Source organism: Chaetodon auriga, chromosome 10, assembly GCF_051107435.1.
Source record: "Chaetodon auriga isolate fChaAug3 chromosome 10, fChaAug3.hap1, whole genome shotgun sequence".
Classification (NCBI taxonomy): Eukaryota; Metazoa; Chordata; class Actinopteri; order Chaetodontiformes; family Chaetodontidae; genus Chaetodon; species Chaetodon auriga.
Genome location: NC_135083.1, coordinates 20,593,136 through 20,612,956, shown reverse-complemented (window position 1 = coordinate 20,612,956; position 19,821 = coordinate 20,593,136). Strand labels below are relative to the sequence as shown.

At 44.2% G+C, this 19,821-nt stretch overlaps 2 protein-coding genes across 4 annotated transcripts; both read right to left on the bottom strand.

Moving 5' to 3' along the window:
* Positions 1 to 164: 164 nt before the first annotated feature.
* On the bottom strand, positions 165 to 7,691 carry nr1h5 (nuclear receptor subfamily 1, group H, member 5). Its single transcript, XM_076741742.1, has 10 exons — positions 7,592 to 7,691; positions 3,147 to 3,545; positions 2,902 to 3,042; positions 2,632 to 2,756; positions 1,578 to 1,676; positions 1,402 to 1,498; positions 1,198 to 1,314; positions 1,020 to 1,109; positions 787 to 900; positions 165 to 412 (listed from the first exon to the last, which is right to left on the bottom strand). The coding sequence occupies exons 1-10, from the start codon at positions 7,689 to 7,691 to the stop codon at positions 210 to 212; spliced, it is 1,485 nt and encodes a 494-aa protein (XP_076597857.1). The 3' UTR covers positions 165 to 209.
* Positions 7,692 to 12,930: 5,239 nt separating this feature from the next.
* On the bottom strand, positions 12,931 to 19,642 carry slc66a1 (solute carrier family 66 member 1). Of its 3 annotated transcripts, none has more exons than XM_076742099.1 (8): positions 19,618 to 19,642; positions 17,537 to 17,730; positions 17,319 to 17,448; positions 16,783 to 16,870; positions 16,171 to 16,325; positions 15,971 to 16,063; positions 15,073 to 15,258; positions 12,931 to 14,367 (listed from the first exon to the last, which is right to left on the bottom strand). In XM_076742099.1, exons 2-8 carry the CDS (start codon positions 17,725 to 17,727, stop codon positions 14,281 to 14,283), a joined length of 930 nt encoding a protein of 309 aa, XP_076598214.1. In that variant the 5' UTR covers positions 17,728 to 17,730; positions 19,618 to 19,642; the 3' UTR covers positions 12,931 to 14,280. The 3 variants fall into 3 exon arrangements, with proteins under 3 accessions (XP_076598214.1, XP_076598212.1, XP_076598213.1); XM_076742097.1 differs by lacking the exon at positions 19,618 to 19,642 and adding an exon at positions 18,372 to 18,478 and having other exon boundaries at positions 17,537 to 17,733; XM_076742098.1 differs by lacking the exon at positions 19,618 to 19,642 and adding an exon at positions 18,372 to 18,462.
* Positions 19,643 to 19,821: the final 179 nt, after the last annotated feature.

The following is a 19,821-nucleotide window of genomic DNA, read 5'->3' as shown; positions in this document are numbered from 1 at the left end:
ATGTCAGCTGAGAAATAAGACGGAAGATTCTCAACAGAGACCAGAAAATCCAACCGTCTGATTAATATCAGGTGAAAACTTTGTATTTCCAAAACGTTTTTGTACAATTTCTGAGCTCATCCAGGACCATCTAGTCCTTAAATTCAGGCAGGAAGCTCCCCAGAGATGATAGTGGTGGTTTTTCGCCATTTTCCGTTACGCCTTCTCCATCAGAGTCCAGGCTGCTGCCTTGTCAGGAGGAGGTAGTTGTGACGGAGGGTTCGCAGCTCCGTCAGTCTGCCCAGCAGGCGGCCAAACCGCTGTGGCCCCCCTCGCGCCGCTCCAGCCTGGGCCCCGCACACCCTGGACAGCAGGTCCAGGATCAGTTCCTGCATTTTCTCAACACAGCTGGCCGCCTGCAGGGATGCACGGTCTGCAGGATGGAGATACAGAGACACAGGTTGGCAACGCTAAAACAGACCTGATCTGTTCTCTGTTTATATCTAAACCTGGACTGATGCATTCAAGTTAGCCAACGGCTACTGTTTGGACAAAGTCTCACAGTTGTCCTAAGCTCCTGCTACACAGCATGAAAGCAGCAGAGTCATTTTAAGCCTTGATCAAATCTGTAGTCAGACCCTTTGAGACAGACTGAGTGAATCATTCAGAGGCGTTTTCTTCCTATCACAGCCTCCTGTTTGTAATGATTATTTACAGATGAATAGAGCATTTTCGAGTCTTGACGGCTGATTGGATCATTTCTGATCAGACACACACAAACAAGAGAGCACAGGTTCGTGGTCCGACCTGAGCAGAGCAGAGCTGTAGCAGTGAGCAGGGCGTATTCAGCCTCCGCCACCTGCAACGTTGCCATGCTGTGGAAGAAGTTGAGCACTGGCGCGAAGAGATCCTCACTGCTTCCTGTTCACAGTAGCAAATGGGACACTGGTCATAACTTTATATATAATAACTTTTTTTTTTTTTTTTTTGCACCTTGTAAGGTCTAGATATTTTCTGAGTGAGTCTCTATCCAGATTCACCTGAGCTGACCAACGTCCTGCTGCAGATGTTTTCCTTTGACTCCACATTTCTCAGCCAATTGTGTGTTGACATGCTGAAAAGCTGCATGGCTGATAAAAGAGAAAAAGAAATAGTTTTTTTTTTTAACTGAAGATCAGACTGCTGCTTCATAGCGACTGTGTCTGCTGCTTCGTTCACCTGGACTGGGGCTCGTCGGGTTGTGGGAGAAGTGCTGAGCTGACAGCAGGAACATAACCTCCAGTGAAGACACAGACAACAGAGAGCGCTGGTCTGAAAAATCCAGGAGGTCAAAACCTGTGAGGGAAGAGCATTATTCATTTTTATATGTTTGATTTTTTTCAGGATTTCATATGAGAGGTCACACGTTCCCATCCATCTTACCTGGCACTGTCCTGGCAAACTGTAGCAGTCTTTGCAGGTGAGGTGATACAACATCAGACAGGCCCTCTCCTTCTTCTGTACATGGCCACTCAAACAGCTGAGCAGACACAGACAAGAGACCATGAGAGCAACTCAGACGATGTAGCTGTAACTGTTGTGTCCGCACTGTGACCTACCCTGCAGTGGCTGCTGTCCTGTGCTCTGTACAGTCGATGGGCCTCCACCATCCTGTCCACAATGTACTTCTGTTCTCGAGTTAAACTGGCTGACAGAGCCTGGTGCGGACGACAGTCAACACAACACAAGGTTCAGTCAGTATCAGGATTTTGATATCAAAAAACCAGACAACATGTTGACCAAACAACCTTCAGCTCAACCACCTCACCAACCAAATCATCTGCTCTCCTCAGCGTTCAATCCACCAACATTTAACATTTCAAAAAGACAACAGTCCACATCTAACCACCCAGTTACATCAATAAAACAAACACCCCTCAATCCAACCAATCATCAGCGTGATCCAACAATCAGGCCGTTCAGTCGAAACAATATAAAGATTTTTGTCATATCGTTTATACTGTGGCATCTCACTTAAGTGTATCAGGCCATTGTAGCAGTTTTCAAATTATTTTCCATAATATATATCAACAAGGTTGATCAAACTGCATGAATGAGGAAGAGAAAGTCAGTCATATAACCAACTGACCATAACTTAAAGAACCATCAGCTGCAGTATCCTTCAACCCAACACTCAAACTCAACAACTACAGGATCAACACTTAGAGTCGACAGCCATGCCAGCAGCTCTGGAAGCCAAATGCTAAAGTAAGCATGCTAACATGCTCACAATACAATGCTAACATGCTGGCACTCAGTGGGAACATCCTTTGTTATGTTTATCAGCTGAGTTTAGTGTGCTGTTATGCAAACATTTGCTAATTAGCACCAAATACAAAGTACAGCTGAGACATTTCACAGGAAACAACAATGTCAACCTCTTGATGGCGCTAAACGAAAAGTCACAGGATCACCAGAGTCACAGGGATCCATCCTCTGGGGAACACGAGTACAAAATTTCATGGCAGTCAGTTCAGTAGCTGTTGAGATATTTCAGTCTGGACCAGAACAGAGGACCGACTTAAACAGACCAACAGTGCTACCGCTAAGGCCATGCCACCTGTCTTCCACTCAGGCAACCATCCAATCAATGTCCGCCCTGCTCTCTGGTACCTGTCCAGGTAGTCTGCTGCTGGAGCTGACGCTGCGGCTGTCTGTGCTCTCCTCTTCCTCCTGTCCTCTGCCTTTCCCTCCTTTCCTTAGTCGCTTGGACTGGCACTGCACCTCCGTCAGAAGGCCTGAGGACAAAAAGTATTTCCAGACTCATCAAAGCAGCTGCGGCAGTTAAATGCACATTGTTTTAACAGGGACTGATCGCTCTCATCATCCCGTGATGTCTGACAGTTGATTTCATGTGGGTAAAGTATGGCTGCAGCGGCTTACACTCAGCCAGCATTCCCACGGCGCGGCACTTCCTCAGCCGGCAGTCTTGGCACTTCCTCCTCATGTACATGTCCATCTCACAGCCACCGCCACTCTTACAGTGATACACAGCCTTTTTAGTCACACTACGCCGAAAGAAACCTACAGCATCCAGCGGAAGAAATAGATTATCTTTCAGAACACAAATATAGAGCAATGAAGAAGAGAATAAAAACAATTAGGCAAAAGTGGAAAGTGAGAAACACCTTTGCATCCCTCACAGGTCAGAGCGTTGTAGTGATACCCAGACGCTTTATCTCCACACACCACACACAGCTCGTCCTGACCTCTGCTCTTCCCTCCCAACCCCACCCGTGTCCTCCGCCCGAGGGGCAACCCTACCGCTCCGAGCCCCTGAACCAGGCCCCCGCAGTGGGGCTCGGGGGTGGGATCACAGGGAATCTCCAGGCAGTGAGGGCTGTAGTGGTACGGAGGGAGGCAGGGCTGCGAGGAGGAAGAGGAAGAGGAGGGAGAGGGGGTGGAGGAGGGTGGAGAGCCATAGAGGGAGAAGGGCAGGTTGGCATGGCTGTACTGTTGTTGGCTGTAAGGGAGCAGCTGGAGGTCAGGGTCCTGCAGGGGGTAGCCCAGAGGGTCAGACAGCATGTCTGAAATTGAAATAGATGAAAGTCCAGCGATCAAAACTCATAGAAATAGTTTGTCGGTCAGAGAACCTCTGAATGAACCGTCTACACCTGCAGAGCAGTGTTTCTTTTGCAATTTTGTGTTCAGAATTTTCTCCTTACTTCAATAATACTTCAAGCAAAAAAGTGAAACTTTGAAAAGGGATGCAAGCAACATTATTATTACACTGACATTTGAAGACCACATGAAAAGGGAACTTGAACTGCTTAGTAAACTGGTAACTTCTTGGAAAACTACTACTTCCTGCAAAATAGTGCATCCTCACTGGTGCAACCTTTCTGCATCTCATTCTATCAAATAACATCCATATAACTAACATCCCACTGGTTTAGGGCGAGGCTGGTGATTTTCTGTACTTGCTGTCAACAAACCTGTTGAAAAGATTAAAAACCAACAATGATGTGATCATGCTAGCATGTATTATCTGTGTAGCTAAAATCAATTATATATCTGTATATCTGTGGAGCTTCTTTGCTCTCCGAACACATTAAACACATCAATGAGCCACAGCGCTGCACTGGGTGACATGATCCTTCATTATGATGAGAATGGGAACTGTAGTATATTCTAGGTTAATCCTACACATCCATGTGTATTAATCCACAGGTGAAAATAGTTCCCAACAAATGCACTATTGCCCCACTCTTTTAGCAAATTAGAGTTTTTTAAAAAAAATTGAAACTGTATGACTGGTATGTGCAGATGTTTGTGTTCAGTAGGAACCAACAGGCCCCAGACGGGGTAAGGAAGTCAGAAATTATTGCAACACCTTGTTGATTTTGGTCTTTTGCTGACAATTAGGAAAAATCTAGACTTGCACCAGATTTGACTCTATGTAGCATATCCAGGTTTCTGAAACCAGAGTAAGATGTTTACATGTGTTTACATAACCAGGATACTCCAAAAACACGATCCCAACCAGGACACTAGTTCGCCTTGTTGTGCGCCACCGTGACATCCAGCCAGTTTCCTTTCCAAAAATGAAATCATGAAGTCATTACCATGAACAGAAAAACTGTTCCCCACACACACACACACACACACACACCAGAACACAACAACAACTGCATTAGCAAGACCAGAAGGATGAATGAACATTTCAAGCAACACTTATTATGCTGTTTCAGAGTCAAACAGCGTCATAGGAATGTGGTCTTACGTGACTCGTGTGATTTCACTGCATTTATGGCTCTTGAGGGACACAATAAAAGGCTGAGAGTAAGACCTTGTGAGCTTGTTCAGACTGCTGAAACAGGATGCAGCTGAGCGCTCCAAGTGCCATTTAGGATTTTTTGATCCCCCTTTCTGGAAGCTTCATTCAGTCCGTACTGGCCGTTCGGTGTTGTGACGGACTGAAGCGTCTTTGAGCGTGGGTCAACAGCTTGTGTTTTGCAAACCCTGTCTCCTTTGAGAAAACATGTGTGACCACTGGCAGCCTCTTAAAGTACAGCTGGACCAGTACGACTGGGAGTGCTGTGGGATCTGTCTGCGCTGATTAAACGGGGAGCCCACCCATCTGTCAGGAGTCTCAGGACTGCTGGAAATGGAAATTGAAAGGGTGAAACTCGTGGATGAAGAGGAAGGCTGACAATAATATCAATGTGAGTTTGTGTTGCTGTTGTTGGTGCGCGCCTTTAAGCTTTGACAGGGAAACAAACCAACCGTCCTCGGAGCTCTGTGCCGTTGTTAAAGGGGCCCTTAAGGGATTTAGTATTGCACTTCCACAAAAGTTGGAGAAATCACAGGAGACACATTAAAAATAGAGTGGTCAAAATCAAAGCAGCAAAGGCCGTGATATCCTGACTTTTAGTCCCTAGTTTGGCTTCAGCGGAGACAACACTAATGACAGTGGACGGATTGTTGGACAGGCCTCCCAGTCGGGGCTCCCCAGGCCCACGTGAGTCCGTGAGGCCGTGAGTGAGAACCCCTCTCTGAAGTGATTCTTAGCTATTGTGTTCTCCTGGAAAATCACACGGCTCAGTCAAATGTAAGGATGTCCTGAGTATCTGCTGATACAGAGTCTGATCTGAGAGTGAGATGAGAAGATCGATGCTGCTCTCAAATCTGTACACTAAATATGAAGGCAGAGCCGACAGCCAGTTAGCTTAGCTCAGCACTAAGCCTGGAAAAGAGGAAACAGCTACATCACTAATTGACTGACATACCTGTCAGGCAACCAGGAAGTCACTGAGCCCGGTCAAGAAATAGCCCCCCACAGACCCCCTGTAAAGCCACAAGTTGTTGATGGACGTCCCTGCTCTGATCACATAAACTTCAACAGAATCAGAATTTTAAAGGGCACTTATGAACCCTCCTTTCTCCTTCCCTTTGTCTTCTCCTGAGGTCTCTCTCCAGATGTTTCCTGTCTTTACCAGACTGCAGCGGCGATGGTTTGGGTGTGTGTGTGGGGGGGTCCTTGCCTTCTCAGCATGTGACAGAGCTGCGATTCGCACTGTTTGTAAACCATTTGAGCACTGTCTAAACACTCCTCAGCCTCCCTTCCATCCCACGCACACTGGGGAACCAAACAACACCAGCAAACTACCCCCCATAGCTCCCTCTGCACCTCCCGCTGCTCCACAAAGCAGGAGGGCAGACGGTTGATTGTTGATGGTACAGGTCAGTATAAATAGATCCTCTAATGCACGCTCAGCCTCCCTGCGTGCTGTGAATGCAGCGTGCCGGCTGAACCTCCTCAAGTAACTATTTTTTTCATGTCACTGAGTTCTCAGAGGCGGTAAATAAACGCTTGACGTTCATTCATCAACTGTGAGAGTGAATGAGATGAGGTTGCATTGCACACAGAGTGCAGTCACATCCTCATTGTGTAACAATAGAATGTATAAATGATGATCCACTTACATAAAGAGAGCCTACGTAACTTTTGTGAAAAACAAGTGACAGTTACAGGGTTAAGTTAAATGTGCAGATTTAATGTTACAGTGGCAGTAAATTTGTAGAAAAGTCAGCAATCCTGTTCAGTAATGTCTGTTTACAATAATATCTACTTAAAGGTTGCACATAAGCTAATGTTAGCCACCATAAGCTACTGGTCACTCCAGGCCAAGTCAGGCTGCAGCGGAGGGTAATGCATCGGTCAGTGGTGTCGTTTCATTCTTATAGCTTTAACTTTTTATTAGGAAGAAGAAGATTGTGTTGTTTCTTCTTTCCAATGATGCACGGTCTGACTTGGAGTCAGCACTGGACTGAGCTCATTAATCAATTAATAACTCAAATGGCACGTTGAAAAACAGTAAATTTAGTACATACAAGTGTGTCGATGAGAAAACAAAAAGAAAGAAAAGAAAAAGTCAATCAACGGTGGTGACAGAGAGTTTGGGTTTTACTCGTCCACCTGGACCACCCTCACACAGTGAAAACAAACTGTGAACTACTTTCACAGGAAAACCGTTCTACTGAAGGACTATTCCTTTAAAAATGACCAGCTGACTGTTCTGGATTACCAAGAGTTAGAGGGATGGTCGCTTTTGAGTTGTAGTAATGCAGTTTGTCAAAGCTGAGAGCATCACAAAGGAAACCTGTCCCATTAAAACAAACCAAAACTATCTGAGTGAGTAAGTGAGAAAATGTGTTTATGAATTAGGGTGAGCCAACCCTTTCCAGCAGAAGAGAAGGAAACCAACCGTGTCTCCTTATTCCCGCAGATCATCTACCTGCCAGGGGAACCAATGACGTTACACACACATCATCTGAATTCATTTACCACTGACTGATAACACTGAAAATGCTTTGCAAGTAAAATGTCTCCGCACATTCAAATCACACAAGACGTGAACGCACATGTCTGAATATTCTGTCTGCTCATTGCTTTAAATGTATTGATCAGTCCAGTGTCTCATCTGTTATTGTAAGACTGAATACGTCACACGGCTTATTTTAAAGAAGAAGAAAAAATAGAGTGACAAGAGAAATAAGCAGTAGTAGGGAAACAGTGGAGGAAGGAGGTGAAGAGACTGAAGCAGAGACAGAAGTGTCACTGTGGACTCACCATAGTACTGGAGCTGCTGCTCTGTGGAGCAGTAACCATCCGAGGTGGAGAGATACCCCCCTGCCGAAAAGCTCATCTCCAACTCAGTCCACTCTCTCATCTGGACGGAGGATCCTCTCTTTAGCCACTAATACGGGATCTATCTTCACACACACATGCAAAGATATAAACATACACACACAGACAATTACTCAGAGGATTCACACAGATATGAAGGAGCTGGGAAGTGCGGAGACATTCCTCAATCCCCAGGATGCGTTCAGGTCTCTTAGCTGTCCAGGCTGATATCTCAGCCTATTTTTAAAAAGCAGAGAGCAAGAGTGCAGCTGGGGCTCTTGGTCTGTGGTGGATGGTGTGCTGGAGGAGGTCTTAACCGTCCCCGGGGGATAGGCAATAGGGAAAGCGGGGACACCCAGGAAGGGCAGGGATGGGACTGTGGTCCAAACAGCTGGACCCAGCCCGGGACCTCGTGGATGGAGACCTCATCCAACATGGGCAGAGTGAGGGACACTCAACATTGACGGTGTGTGTGTATGTGTGTGTTGAGGCTTGGCCTGAGTGGACAGATCCCAGAGTGCAACAGCTGGGCTGGGCAAAGGAAACATTTTCTCAATTTAATATGAGGACTTAAATAAAAGAATTCCCATCATTATGTCAGCCGTCAGTTGTTTTTCACGAGCATTTCATGGACTGAATGCTGCTGAAACAAACCCCTCTACTTAAATTGAGCTGTTAACTATGCTTAATGTGTGTGTGTGTGTGTGTGTGTGTGTGTGTGTGTGTGTGTGTGTGTGTGTGTGTGTGTGTTTGTACTCTAAGCCTTGGGAGTGTGTTTACTCTGCCTTTTGTTTACCGCTGTTCTGTTTGTCCTGCAGTTAATATTGGACAGCAGTTAGATTGAGGGGGCTCGGGGACCTCCGCCTCCCCCACAGACCGTTAACCAGGCCGGGGCAAAGCGAAAGGAGTCGAGGCCCGAACTTGAGGAGTGACCTCAACACTGGCCTGTAAATCTCAGAGCAGGGCCGTTTGACATGCAGCATGCTTACTAAGGATTAATGGCGCCCTCCCACCCGCATATCATCCCTTTGACTGACTCATTATGGGAACCAGCAGTGGCCAGTGGACAGCAGAGGGTTACAGAAGAGCCAAGCGCACTCACTGACGCCGTAGCCTTCATCGGAGTGACCACGATCGATCTCAGTGACAAATGACACAGGAATTCTGTTGCTCGTTACACTGTGTTTTCCCTTTGAGGATAGTGTCCAAAGGGTAAATTGGTACACATCACATGTGATCACAGTGTACGATGACAACACTGTTTCATTTAAGGGAAAAGCACAAACTAAAAGAGAGTAAATAAATAGCAGCAGAAGACACTGTGTCTGATGTGTCGGAAAGTTAGGACGCGCTAACTTGTTTTGTGATCTACAACCACACAAACATCTGAATTTTGCGAGGTGGTCGCTGGATTCAGAAAGATCAGCTTTTAGAAGTTAGAACTAAAAGAACAAAGAAAACTTAAGTATGAAAACTTGATAGACAAATTTGCAGAAAATGAACTATTGAGGGACATAAAGTGTCATAAATACGCTGGATGAATTTAAAAAATAAAAGTGCTTGCAGTGCTTTGAGCTGAATGCTAATGTCAGCATTGTAGATAAATACGCTCACAATGACAGCGCTAACAGTCTGCTGTTTAGCAGCTATAATATTTACCATGTTCACCATCTTAGTTTATGTTACCATGCTAGAATTTGCTAATGAGCACCGAACAACGCACAGCTGAGGATGATGGGAATTAGATTTGTTTTGCATATATTTGGCCATAAACCAAAGTATTGGACAAATAAAAACTCTGACGTCATGATGGTGCCAGAAGGAAAATCATTGGACCACCAAAGTTATTATAAGTCATCCTGAGGGAGGCGGGAATTTCTGTTGCAAATTTCATGGCCATCCAATAGTTGTTGAGACATTTCATGGAAAAAAAAACAACACAATTTTCAACATATGGTGGGGCGAGCAGGGGATCACCAGAGTCCCTAGGGTTCATCCTCTGGGCACCATGAATGGCAATCCATTTAAGTTATTTCACTAACCTCAAAAACCTCATGGTGGCGCTACACTGAACATCAGGGGATCACCTAGATTGCGGCTAGCATGGCTAAAAAAAACTGCAAGGTAACATCAAGTCACTTTATTGTAATTCAAACCAACTTGTTTGATTTTCTTCACTCAGGCATCATTTTCTTAACATTACTAAAATAATCTGCCCTTTATGCCTCGTTTCACTGTGTTGACCTGAGTTTCTAGAAAGGTCCCACATGGTTAGATTAAGTCAACTTGTATAGTTAAATGATTTAAGCTGAGAGTCTGGGCATTAGTCTAAATTAGACATTCATTACATTCTATGAGCATAGCTCAATTCATGGAAACAGCTTAAAAATGGACCTATCAGCAGTTCTTTGACACCCACACACTGACTCATCTCTGTAAGTGTTGTGTATCATGGACAAATAAGAGACTGGTAGTTTGTGGAATGTCATGAATCCATTGCTAAAGAAGAGTTGGTCTGTTGTTATTTCTGTTGTCACGTCCCAACATATGTGACAAAACAAGGCATCAGCTCCCACTATGTTTGACCTCTGGGGAATGGAAGGAGGATAGAGAGCAGGCAGCACTGCTGAGAGTGACACTAAACAATAGGGACAATATCTGAGTGCGTGCAAATGTTGCCATGGATCTTCTGGAGGTGTCACACTGTTGGACACATTGTTGGACACAGGCCTGACTCTGAGGGCTCACCCCATGAGAGATGATTGTCATGAAAGAAGAAGAGAGGAGGAGGGAGAAGGAGGGAGAAGACTTTTAGGCCACGTTCACATCAAGCACGGTTAGTTCAGCTGGACTCTGGAGTAATCACGCCATTAGCTTGTTTTCTTTGCACCAAGAATCCTGAAAAGTGTGCACGAAAAAGGAATTGATACGCTGAAATGAACGCCAGAGAACTGGAGCCAAGTCATTTCCCGGTAACACAGGTCAACTATGTCAACTTCTCCTCTGTGGTTCAGACCAAAGAACAAACTGATTGTATGTGCAAAGCCCTAAACTCATTAGTCCTGAATCACTCACAGCACAAGCCTGGAGATATATTCAGCACATCATAAATCCTGTCCAGGACGTTCTCTCCATGTGGCCTGATCCTCTCTTTATCAGAGGGCTGCTGGCTGGTAGCTGCAGCTCGATAATGGCCCGGACTGTTTACTGATCCTCGCAGGAAACTGACGCTTACATTAAAGTGGCCCCAGTATTCATGAGTAAAGTCCATAACTTATGTTTGAGCGTATGCGAGTGAGTGTGGTCTGGGGGGTATTTGGCTATCATGAGAAGGAATGTAAATTGTCCAAAGGCAGTCATGTCTGCTTAAAGTATTTGTTTGAAAGCATTTCCTCCGATCTGTAGAGGTTATTGTGAGATTGGACTTTTAAACTATGTTGTTTGCTCATGCTCTTCTGTGCTGTTTTGTCTATTTTGATATCGAGGGTATGTATTCTGATGCAAGCAAATACACTGAATTCCTTACTCAAACAGTACCCGACTTAATGCAGCATGTAAAGTCTGACCAGCATATTAACACCTCTAACCTTAACGAGTCGGTGTGAACTGCATCAGAAACCTGAGGTTATGGGTGACCAGTCCTCGCTGACAATGTACGCTGCTGGGCAATAGAAGAAGGATTCGTCCCACCTGACTAATCATCTTCTTAATTTCTTCCTTCTTTGAAAGGTCCAGGAAGAAGCACAGTGCTAACAGCATCCGTCCTGGAGCTGGTTTTTATTTTATGCCCTCCCCTCGGTCATGCTGTCTTTAGGTGTCTTGTTTTCTGTGAGCGCACCCGAACACATTCCTATCAGCTGCATTGAAATGGCAATAAAGTGTTGAATTTTGAATCTTGCCCAGCAGAGGATTTATAAAATGTGATGTTAAATCCCCCAACTTTTAAGTCGTTCTGATCAGACTGATTCAGAACACAGGACTGTACATGCAGACATGCTGAGGTCAGAGATCACAAAACAACAAAGCGCTGACTTCAGAGCAGTTCTGTTAAAGTTACAGTTGTGTTAATTAGGAGGCTGTGGACTCACCGTTGATGGTGGGAGCCTTCCTGCTGCGTCCTGTCGTCCTCTTGTTTTGTCCAACTGTCTCACTTTTTGTAAAGTTGGCTCCAGCCCAGCCTCCATCCTCAGTCACACGCACGCACGCACGCACGCACGCACGCACGCACGCACGCACGCACGCACGCACAGAGTAAACAGAAACTTTCAAATGAGACAGTTGCTCTTGATGTGTGTTTGAGCTGCAGGAACTTGACCAAACATCTTTTCTTGTAAATGTTCTCTTGTCTGTCAGTGGTGAGAAATATATAAATAAATAATAAAGAATGAAATAATTCAGACATTTCGTGGGGAAGATCTGGGACAACAAAGGACATACAAAGTTGGAGAACAGCAGCATTTGAAGGTAATGTTTGTCTCTGTGTAATACTGGGAAATATTAAGCAGAAAATTTCCCAAGGGCCTCTTGGTCGCACTAGGGATTTGAACAGGCAACCTCAGAGTCACAGAGGACCCCTTATTCCTGGCCTGCTCGTAGGAACTGGAATCGTCTCATTAAGAAATTCCCAGTATAGAGTGTTTATAAACAGCTTCTTGTTCATCCCTTGTGATGGATGGATGCTCCCTATCACTGGCTCTTCCTGCTAACTCCCCAACCCGCTTAACAATCTCTCTGCCACTGTTTCACAACCGCACACCTCCACCCCCAAACACACACACACAAACACACACACTTACTGAACCCTTGATATTTTCTGTATTGACCTTGTCTCCTCAGTGGGTGGGCCCTTACTGCTTGGAGTGTGCGTGACTGCATTATGTTTAATAGTGAGGCGAAGTTGTGTGCGTGGGTGCTGTGAGGGAGGAGGGCGCAACTGAGAGGCCAGTGTGAATCTGCTAATGAAGAAAAACAACACGGCTGTCAAGGCCTCCCAGGAGCAGGTCAAACACAGTCGCTGGGGGTTGAGGTCAGTGAAGGCAAAGGGTCAAAGGTCAACATCAAGGCCAAGAGCAGGCCTTGACCTCCAAAAAAAGTGGGAGTTGAAGAGTAAACTGTAGGGGAGGAGGAGCCCCCACAGCTTTTCTCCTCAAGAGGAGCAGTTTCAAGAAAAATGAATACATCAGAGGAAGGAAAAAGAAAGTGAAACACCATTATGAAGGAAACTGGGACAATCCTAAATGACTCAATCAATCCTTCACCCAGAATCAAGAGCAGAGAAAAAGTGGCTTTCATTTGTTTAATTCTTACAGTACACTGACCCACCAAACATACTGAACAATTCCCAAAGTATAAAATCAATTTGTGTTGTGCGTGCAAAACAGTAAGAATGAAAAAAAAAAGAACATGGTAGTGAAAATAGGTGTTAAAGGGAAAGTTCACCCCAAAATCAAAACCGCATTTTCTCGCTCTCACCTGCAGTGCTATTGTTTTGGTGTGAGTGGCCGAGTTCTGGAGGTATCAGCTGTCGAGACGCCACCTCCTCCCCTAACTCTAGTGTGACACTGCTAGCTCGTGGAGATTATTTTACAGCTCAGCCGAGGAGGAGTCCATTAGTGGTCACAAGACGAGCCTCTCGTCCACAAGGAGACGCACGCTTCCCCCTGCACAGTGATACCATTGCTGGGTGTAGTTTGGTGGAAAGAAAATAGTTCCTACAAGAAACTGCTCACAACAAGGTCTGTGGATTCTCTTCACGACTTCTGGGAAGAGACACTGCTGTTGAGCTTTTCAAATGTAATTTTTGGTCCCAATATCTCCAGAACTCAGCAACTCAGACCAAAACAATCTAGGTGGATAATTAGCACTGCAGGTGGGAGGGGAAAAAAATTAAAAATATTCTGGATTTTGAGATGAACTGTCCTTTCAAGTGATGTGACTTTTAACACCAGTGCAAATAAAACAAGTCAAGAGCCTGTATTTGAAAAATACAGACACTTGGTGTAAACATGAATTAAAAAATGACTAAGTACAATTTACACATGTAAAAACATTTCTTCTTTTCCTCCCCAATCGGACACATCGCTCAGGCCCAAAGAAACGAAAGATTTATCTTACAGGTGTTCAACACTGAACACAGACAGGGCTTCATCACGTGATCAGTGTCACAACTGTCAAAGTATTTGGCATCTTAAAAACCCTGGAATAAGAACCTGTCAGAGAAACCTCTGTGTGGTCTGGTCACTCCCGCCAGCAGGTTTCTGACATCTATACGAGGTCTGACATCAAATTAAGGTTGGGACCTAAGATCCGGAGATGGGGTTCAGGTTGACAGGAGGAGTATCCGTCCGTGTCGGACACCTGAAATCCCTCGATCGTCCCTTTAATTGTTGAACATTACGAGCAGCGCAAATCACATCACTGCAGCTGAACCCACGTGAAGAACATCATCAGTCACAATGCTATTGCAGATAAAAACACATTGTTGACATCTAAAACAAGAGCATAATAAATAAAACTATAAAATCAAAATAAAATACAATGTTCATCCTGATTTTGGTAGAAATAAGTTTCTGAGGGTTCACTGGAAGCGAGTGTCTGCTCATGTCCCACCAGCACACTCCTGGTGCGTTGGTTTAGCTCCCGATCAGAGGCGTCGTCTCATCGCGGCCGTCAGCCACCTCCACCTTAGCTTTGCGGTAAATCATGAACTGGACGGAGATCTGAACCACAGCGTTAAGGAAATTGTTGGTGGAGTCCTGCATCAAAAACTAGTTTAACACATTCATTACTTTACTTTGTGTTGTGTTAACATGTTGTTCACGTTCCTAAATAAAGTTCCATTTAGGCGATCTAGCAAAACTGAAACACAGACTGTAATTCCAGCATAGCAGTACTGGTTGGTCACCGGGTATATGAGCATTTGATGAGGCTTGATGTTTTGGGAAATAAACCTTCCTGTTGAGAACCACAAAGTTGCGAACTCTCTCATGCCTGTCCATTAAACATGAAGCTACAGCCAGATGTTATCTTAGCTTAGCATAACGACTGGAAGCAGGGGAAACAGACAGCTCTGTCCAAAGTTAAAAGCTCACTAATTAACATGTTGTAGCTTGTTTGCTCACTGCATGCGAAGATCAAAGTGGTTTTGAAGTGGGATTACATGTTGAACAGCGTTTTGTCCAGGTTGTGACGTCTCTATTGGCTGCTACAGTTAGCTTAGCTTATGCTTATCTTATTCTAACTGTCTACTGTCTGTAGCCTCATATTTACAGAAGAAATATGAGAGTGGTATTCATCATCTGATCTAACTCTTCCCACACATGCAGTGTCCTGTCTACAAGCTCAGCACTGCTTCAAATGTAGCGTGTATATGGGATTAAGGAGAGCCCAGAGGCCCAGCTGCATTTAATTTCTTTAAAGGATACAATGAGGTCTAATGAGAGGGTCCCGAGGCTGCCAATGAGCCAGGGCAAGTGATGGATCAGGTAGCTGCTCTCGCCCTGGCCCTCATCAGGGTTCTTCAGCAGGACGCTCAGGCCGTATGTGGTGTTTCCCAGGATGACTAGTGCGAACAGGAAGTAAGACACTCCCTCTGTCGACTTCCTCTTGAACTGAGGGAGAAATGAGAAGACGGGAGGGGAAGTGAGATGAACAAAAAAATTTTTGTTTGCTTTTTTTTAATAGAAGATGTTTTACATAGCCACCACATATGTTCCACCACTGCAGACGGCAGAGGCAATCAGCCATGCTGTCAGTGCATCATATTGGCTTGGTTTTCAGCTTCAATGAATTTTGCCTCTTTCACTTTGACATACTTTTTTCACGTTATATAAACATGCATCAAAGCAGTACAGTAATGCCTTTACTACTTATTTGTCCATTATTGTTACTATTATTTCACATGCGGCACCTCCTCATCTGATTAACTTTAACCACACTTGCTATTTTAAATATGTAAATTCTGAACTCGTTCATCATGTTAAACGCTGGCTACCCGTGGGTACCTGATACCTGACATTGGACTCTGTTTTTCATCTGGATACTAAAGTACTGAATAAATTTGAACATTTAGAACTTGGATGTATGAAATTGGATGTAGTTTTACCAACATTAGTGTAATGAGGAATAAACTGCAATTAGAAAATAAAAAGTGGAACAATTCTAATCTGAAAGTTTGCACTATACCATGATGCCAAAGTAACATTACAATGAGGATACTTGTTCTAATTAAATATCCATGTATCCATGTACCTCTTATAGAATGCAGCCAAAACTACTGAGGAAACTAAACATTTGCTGTAGGACCCACTTTGTCATACTCACATTGGTGTACATCTGGGGAAGTCTGGAACAGAGGTAGAGCACTGACGACACCGAGCCAATGGAGAAACCAATAATCTCTTTAGGGGTAAAGGCCTGGAGTGAAAGAGAGGCCGACACAGAGTTACACCAGCAAAAAAAAATCCAGACATATTTATTTCACCTACCTCAGGTCATTACTTAAACAAATGAATAGGACTCACCCTGATACCGCTGACGTCAGAGGTTGCGAGCAAGGCCCGACTTCTGAACCCAGAAGGAATTATTTCCTGTTGGGTGCCTAACCCGGGGAGGTGGGTGAGGCTTGTGGTGAAGCCGAGGACACAGGCTACACCGACCACATGCAAAACCCTCCTGCCTGGAGAAGAGACAACACCTGGATTCATCATTGGTACTGGAAAAAACACCTCTGCACATTCCTCCACACAAGGTTACTGTGTCAAAGGTCAACCATAAAGGAACAAACACCACAGCAACATGAGGCATGTGGTGACATCATTACAGGGGACAGGGATTACCCTCTTCCTCTGTCTGGACCAGTGCTGGACCATTGCTCATCTGCACTGACATAAGCTTGTTCGTTCGGGAGCTTTGTCAGGTAAGACAGATCTTAGAAATAAACAAAGACTATGGCTGCAGTTCTCACTTGGGGATAAAAGACATTTTTGAGGTTACTCATTTCTATCCCATCTGTTGACAAAGTCCTATGTGTAGGATACCAACTGAGGCAGTAGGATGCAAATAAGGCAATGAAACTCATACAGTACAAAATCATTTAGAAAATTAAGTTGCAAAACAAACAAAAACAAACTCACTTTCAACCACTTTGTTCCTTAACTTGTAGTAAAAGTACATGCCCAGCATCACCAAGTCAGCTAAAACATAATAAACAGCTGTATATGTCTGAAAGAGAGGGAGAGAGACACACAAAACAAGTCACGAAAAATGAGATTATCTTCTCACAAACAGTCATTGCAATGAAAATCACTCTAAAAGACTACTTGTATCATGACTTGACATGATTAGTCAAATGCCAGAAAAGTGATCAATAACAATTAGAATAACCAACTAATCATCTAGATCATTGATTAACACATTGATCATCACACTAAAAATGTGACAATTTGTTTGCTTTTTCGTCAGAGCATGAGATGACCCATACTTCTTCTTTGAATGAAAAAAAAAAAAAGACAATTCCAGGTTTTCATAGCATCTAATGAGCATTTGTCATTTGCTTTTGACATTTTATAGACCAAAGAGATTATCAAAAAATATCATTTCTAGCTTCAGTGTTGTTAGTTGCAGGGAAACACCCTTACACTGAGGCAATCACCATATCACTGCAAGTCACCTGAAGCGGAAGCTGGTCTGCCAAGAACGAGCCCACCAGATTGCAGGTGTCACCTCCCAACCACAGCAGCAAGAACCAAATGGAGAGGGCGCTGTCCATATTCCCTGTTTTGCATGAACTGTAATACTGACTACAACCAGAAAAAAACAAAACATAATTATACATGATGTTTATATAAAAGAGCATTTTCACCAAGAGACACCAACACAAACACTCACGGAAGTGAAGACACCATGAAGCAGAGGATGGACAGGAGACCTAGGTAGATGCTGGCCATGTCCCTCGCATCCTGGGCACATTCCCCAAGACCTTCCCAAACCCATACGGATCCATTAGGGCACAGGGAAGTGAAGTTTCCCTCAGTAGTCCACTCAAGGGGACCCGATGTGATGACTCCATCTGTCCGCATATTCTGCTGAAGAGAGAAACGCCTCCGTAAATTTCCAGTTTATTAAAACATAATGTCACTATCCTTCCCCGTAGCCAGCCTATAAGCAATGTTTACATTTGCGCTCATTTCCATCTTTGTCTCTTGTTTTCAGGAAACCATCAAATGAAAATGGCAGAAATATCCTAACCACATGGTACAGGTATGTACCATGGCGGTTTCATCACACTCGAAACAGCCACATAAATATCAGACAGAGGATCGCATATGGACCGCAAATGTCGACAGACCGTAGTTTTCCAGTTATCACGGTCCTGGCGGGGTCAAAGGTTGTTGAACAGTTCGACATCAAAACAGTCTGTTTAGACTCGCATTCCGCTGATTAAATCAAGACAGTGGCTGGTGAATTATTGTGTGTGTTTGTTTAGCCACATTTATATATTTGGCTACGGTAGAAAACTTTTTTTTCCACACATGAACAGAACAGAACAGAAACCAGAGAATAAAAAAAACAAATTATGTTACCCACTTAGCTAGTTAGCCATGACAATAGCAAATACCAAATACTCGACTAAACGTCTGTGGCGTTTATTTTACTGGCATAAATTATGTCGAAAACGTTACACACTAATACACTGGAAATGAATAGAGGAAATGTATCTTGCCTGTGAGGCCGCTGACATGTCGACAAAGCCGTGAACGGAACAAAAAACCTCCCCGAGACTGGGGAGAAAACACGGAAGCAGGTAATAAACAAGTTAGGTTTGTGTCCGTGAGTTGATTGGTCGTCGGGCTGAAACGTCACTGCAGCAAATCCGCACGTGACTAGTGGTTCGTGAGCTCCAAAACAAATCAGTCAGGCCTTCAAAATAAAAGTTTCACTTGACCCGGACTCCGGCAAAGTATATTTCGCCCATTTAATAGCAATTACATACCCAAGCATGGGTTTAAAATTTGTGGCAGACGCAGAAGTTGTGAGAAATAAATTGTAACACATTGTGAGTTTAAGAGTGAGTGAGTTTAAGCCTAAAAGAGAAGTGTGGGGGCAAATTGGTAAGAAAACCCCCCCTTTCACTTTTTGCATCCGGTTATGTCTCAGTTTATATACTGTCATCATGATTATCAGAAAATTAGATTTATGGAACAAAATGACTGTGCAGGCATATTCATTTCTCTATAAGGATTTGTTACGATTTTGAAGGTTAAGAGGGAAACTATCTGCTTCACACAGCTCAGGAGAAACACCAGTCTCAGGTCGACACGGTTCAGTTATAAAAGATGTATTAAGCCTGTGGAACAAGCTAGTGGTATGCTTTCATGTTAATGTCACTTTTCCGTGGAACTGGGACAATTCAGCGATGCCAAACGATGTCCCAGTGCTCACACATTTCACATACCCTCATCACATATCTACATACCTTGTTAAATTGGATTATTTGGTTCCACGTGATAATTCAGTCATTAGTCGTGAGCCGTCATTAGTCCTGAGGCCTCATACATTCTTCAACTAGCTTTCATTTTAGTGTGCAGCCGTGAAAAACAGTACACCTGTGATAATCGGGCCCACAAGTGCAAACTGTATGCAAAACGGGCTTGTATGCAAATGTGTTCACTCAGTGAACTTCAGAGAGGTCGTTAGCTGCCTGTAGAAATCATTCAACAGTGACAGTGACTCTTTTGTTATATGTAGACGACTCATTGTCGCTATCACAATAAAACATAGGTTACTTTCATCTTAACGACTTGTCCTGATTATCTTAATTTGAAGGGGGGAAAAAAAAGCTGATAAAGTCAATTTTACTTTGTGTGACACCTGAATCGTTCAAGGTGGGAAAACGAGAAAATGAATCGTTAGGACAACATTGTATACACCTGAGCCAAACACAAATATCCACAGAAAACAACCCCTACCTGGTAAAGACGGTTAAGGCCGACGTCAGTCCTTGAATGAGAAGGAGAGAGGACTCCGCAAGTCAGGCTGTTGCCGAAACTCCTGAGGTGATGCAAAGTGTGTCAGCTGACAAAGAGCCAGACTGACGATTCAGCACCGCGGCAGGCTGAGGTCAGCGCGTGCGGTTTTCTGCTCAGTTTTGCAACAGGTCAGCCTTCCACTGT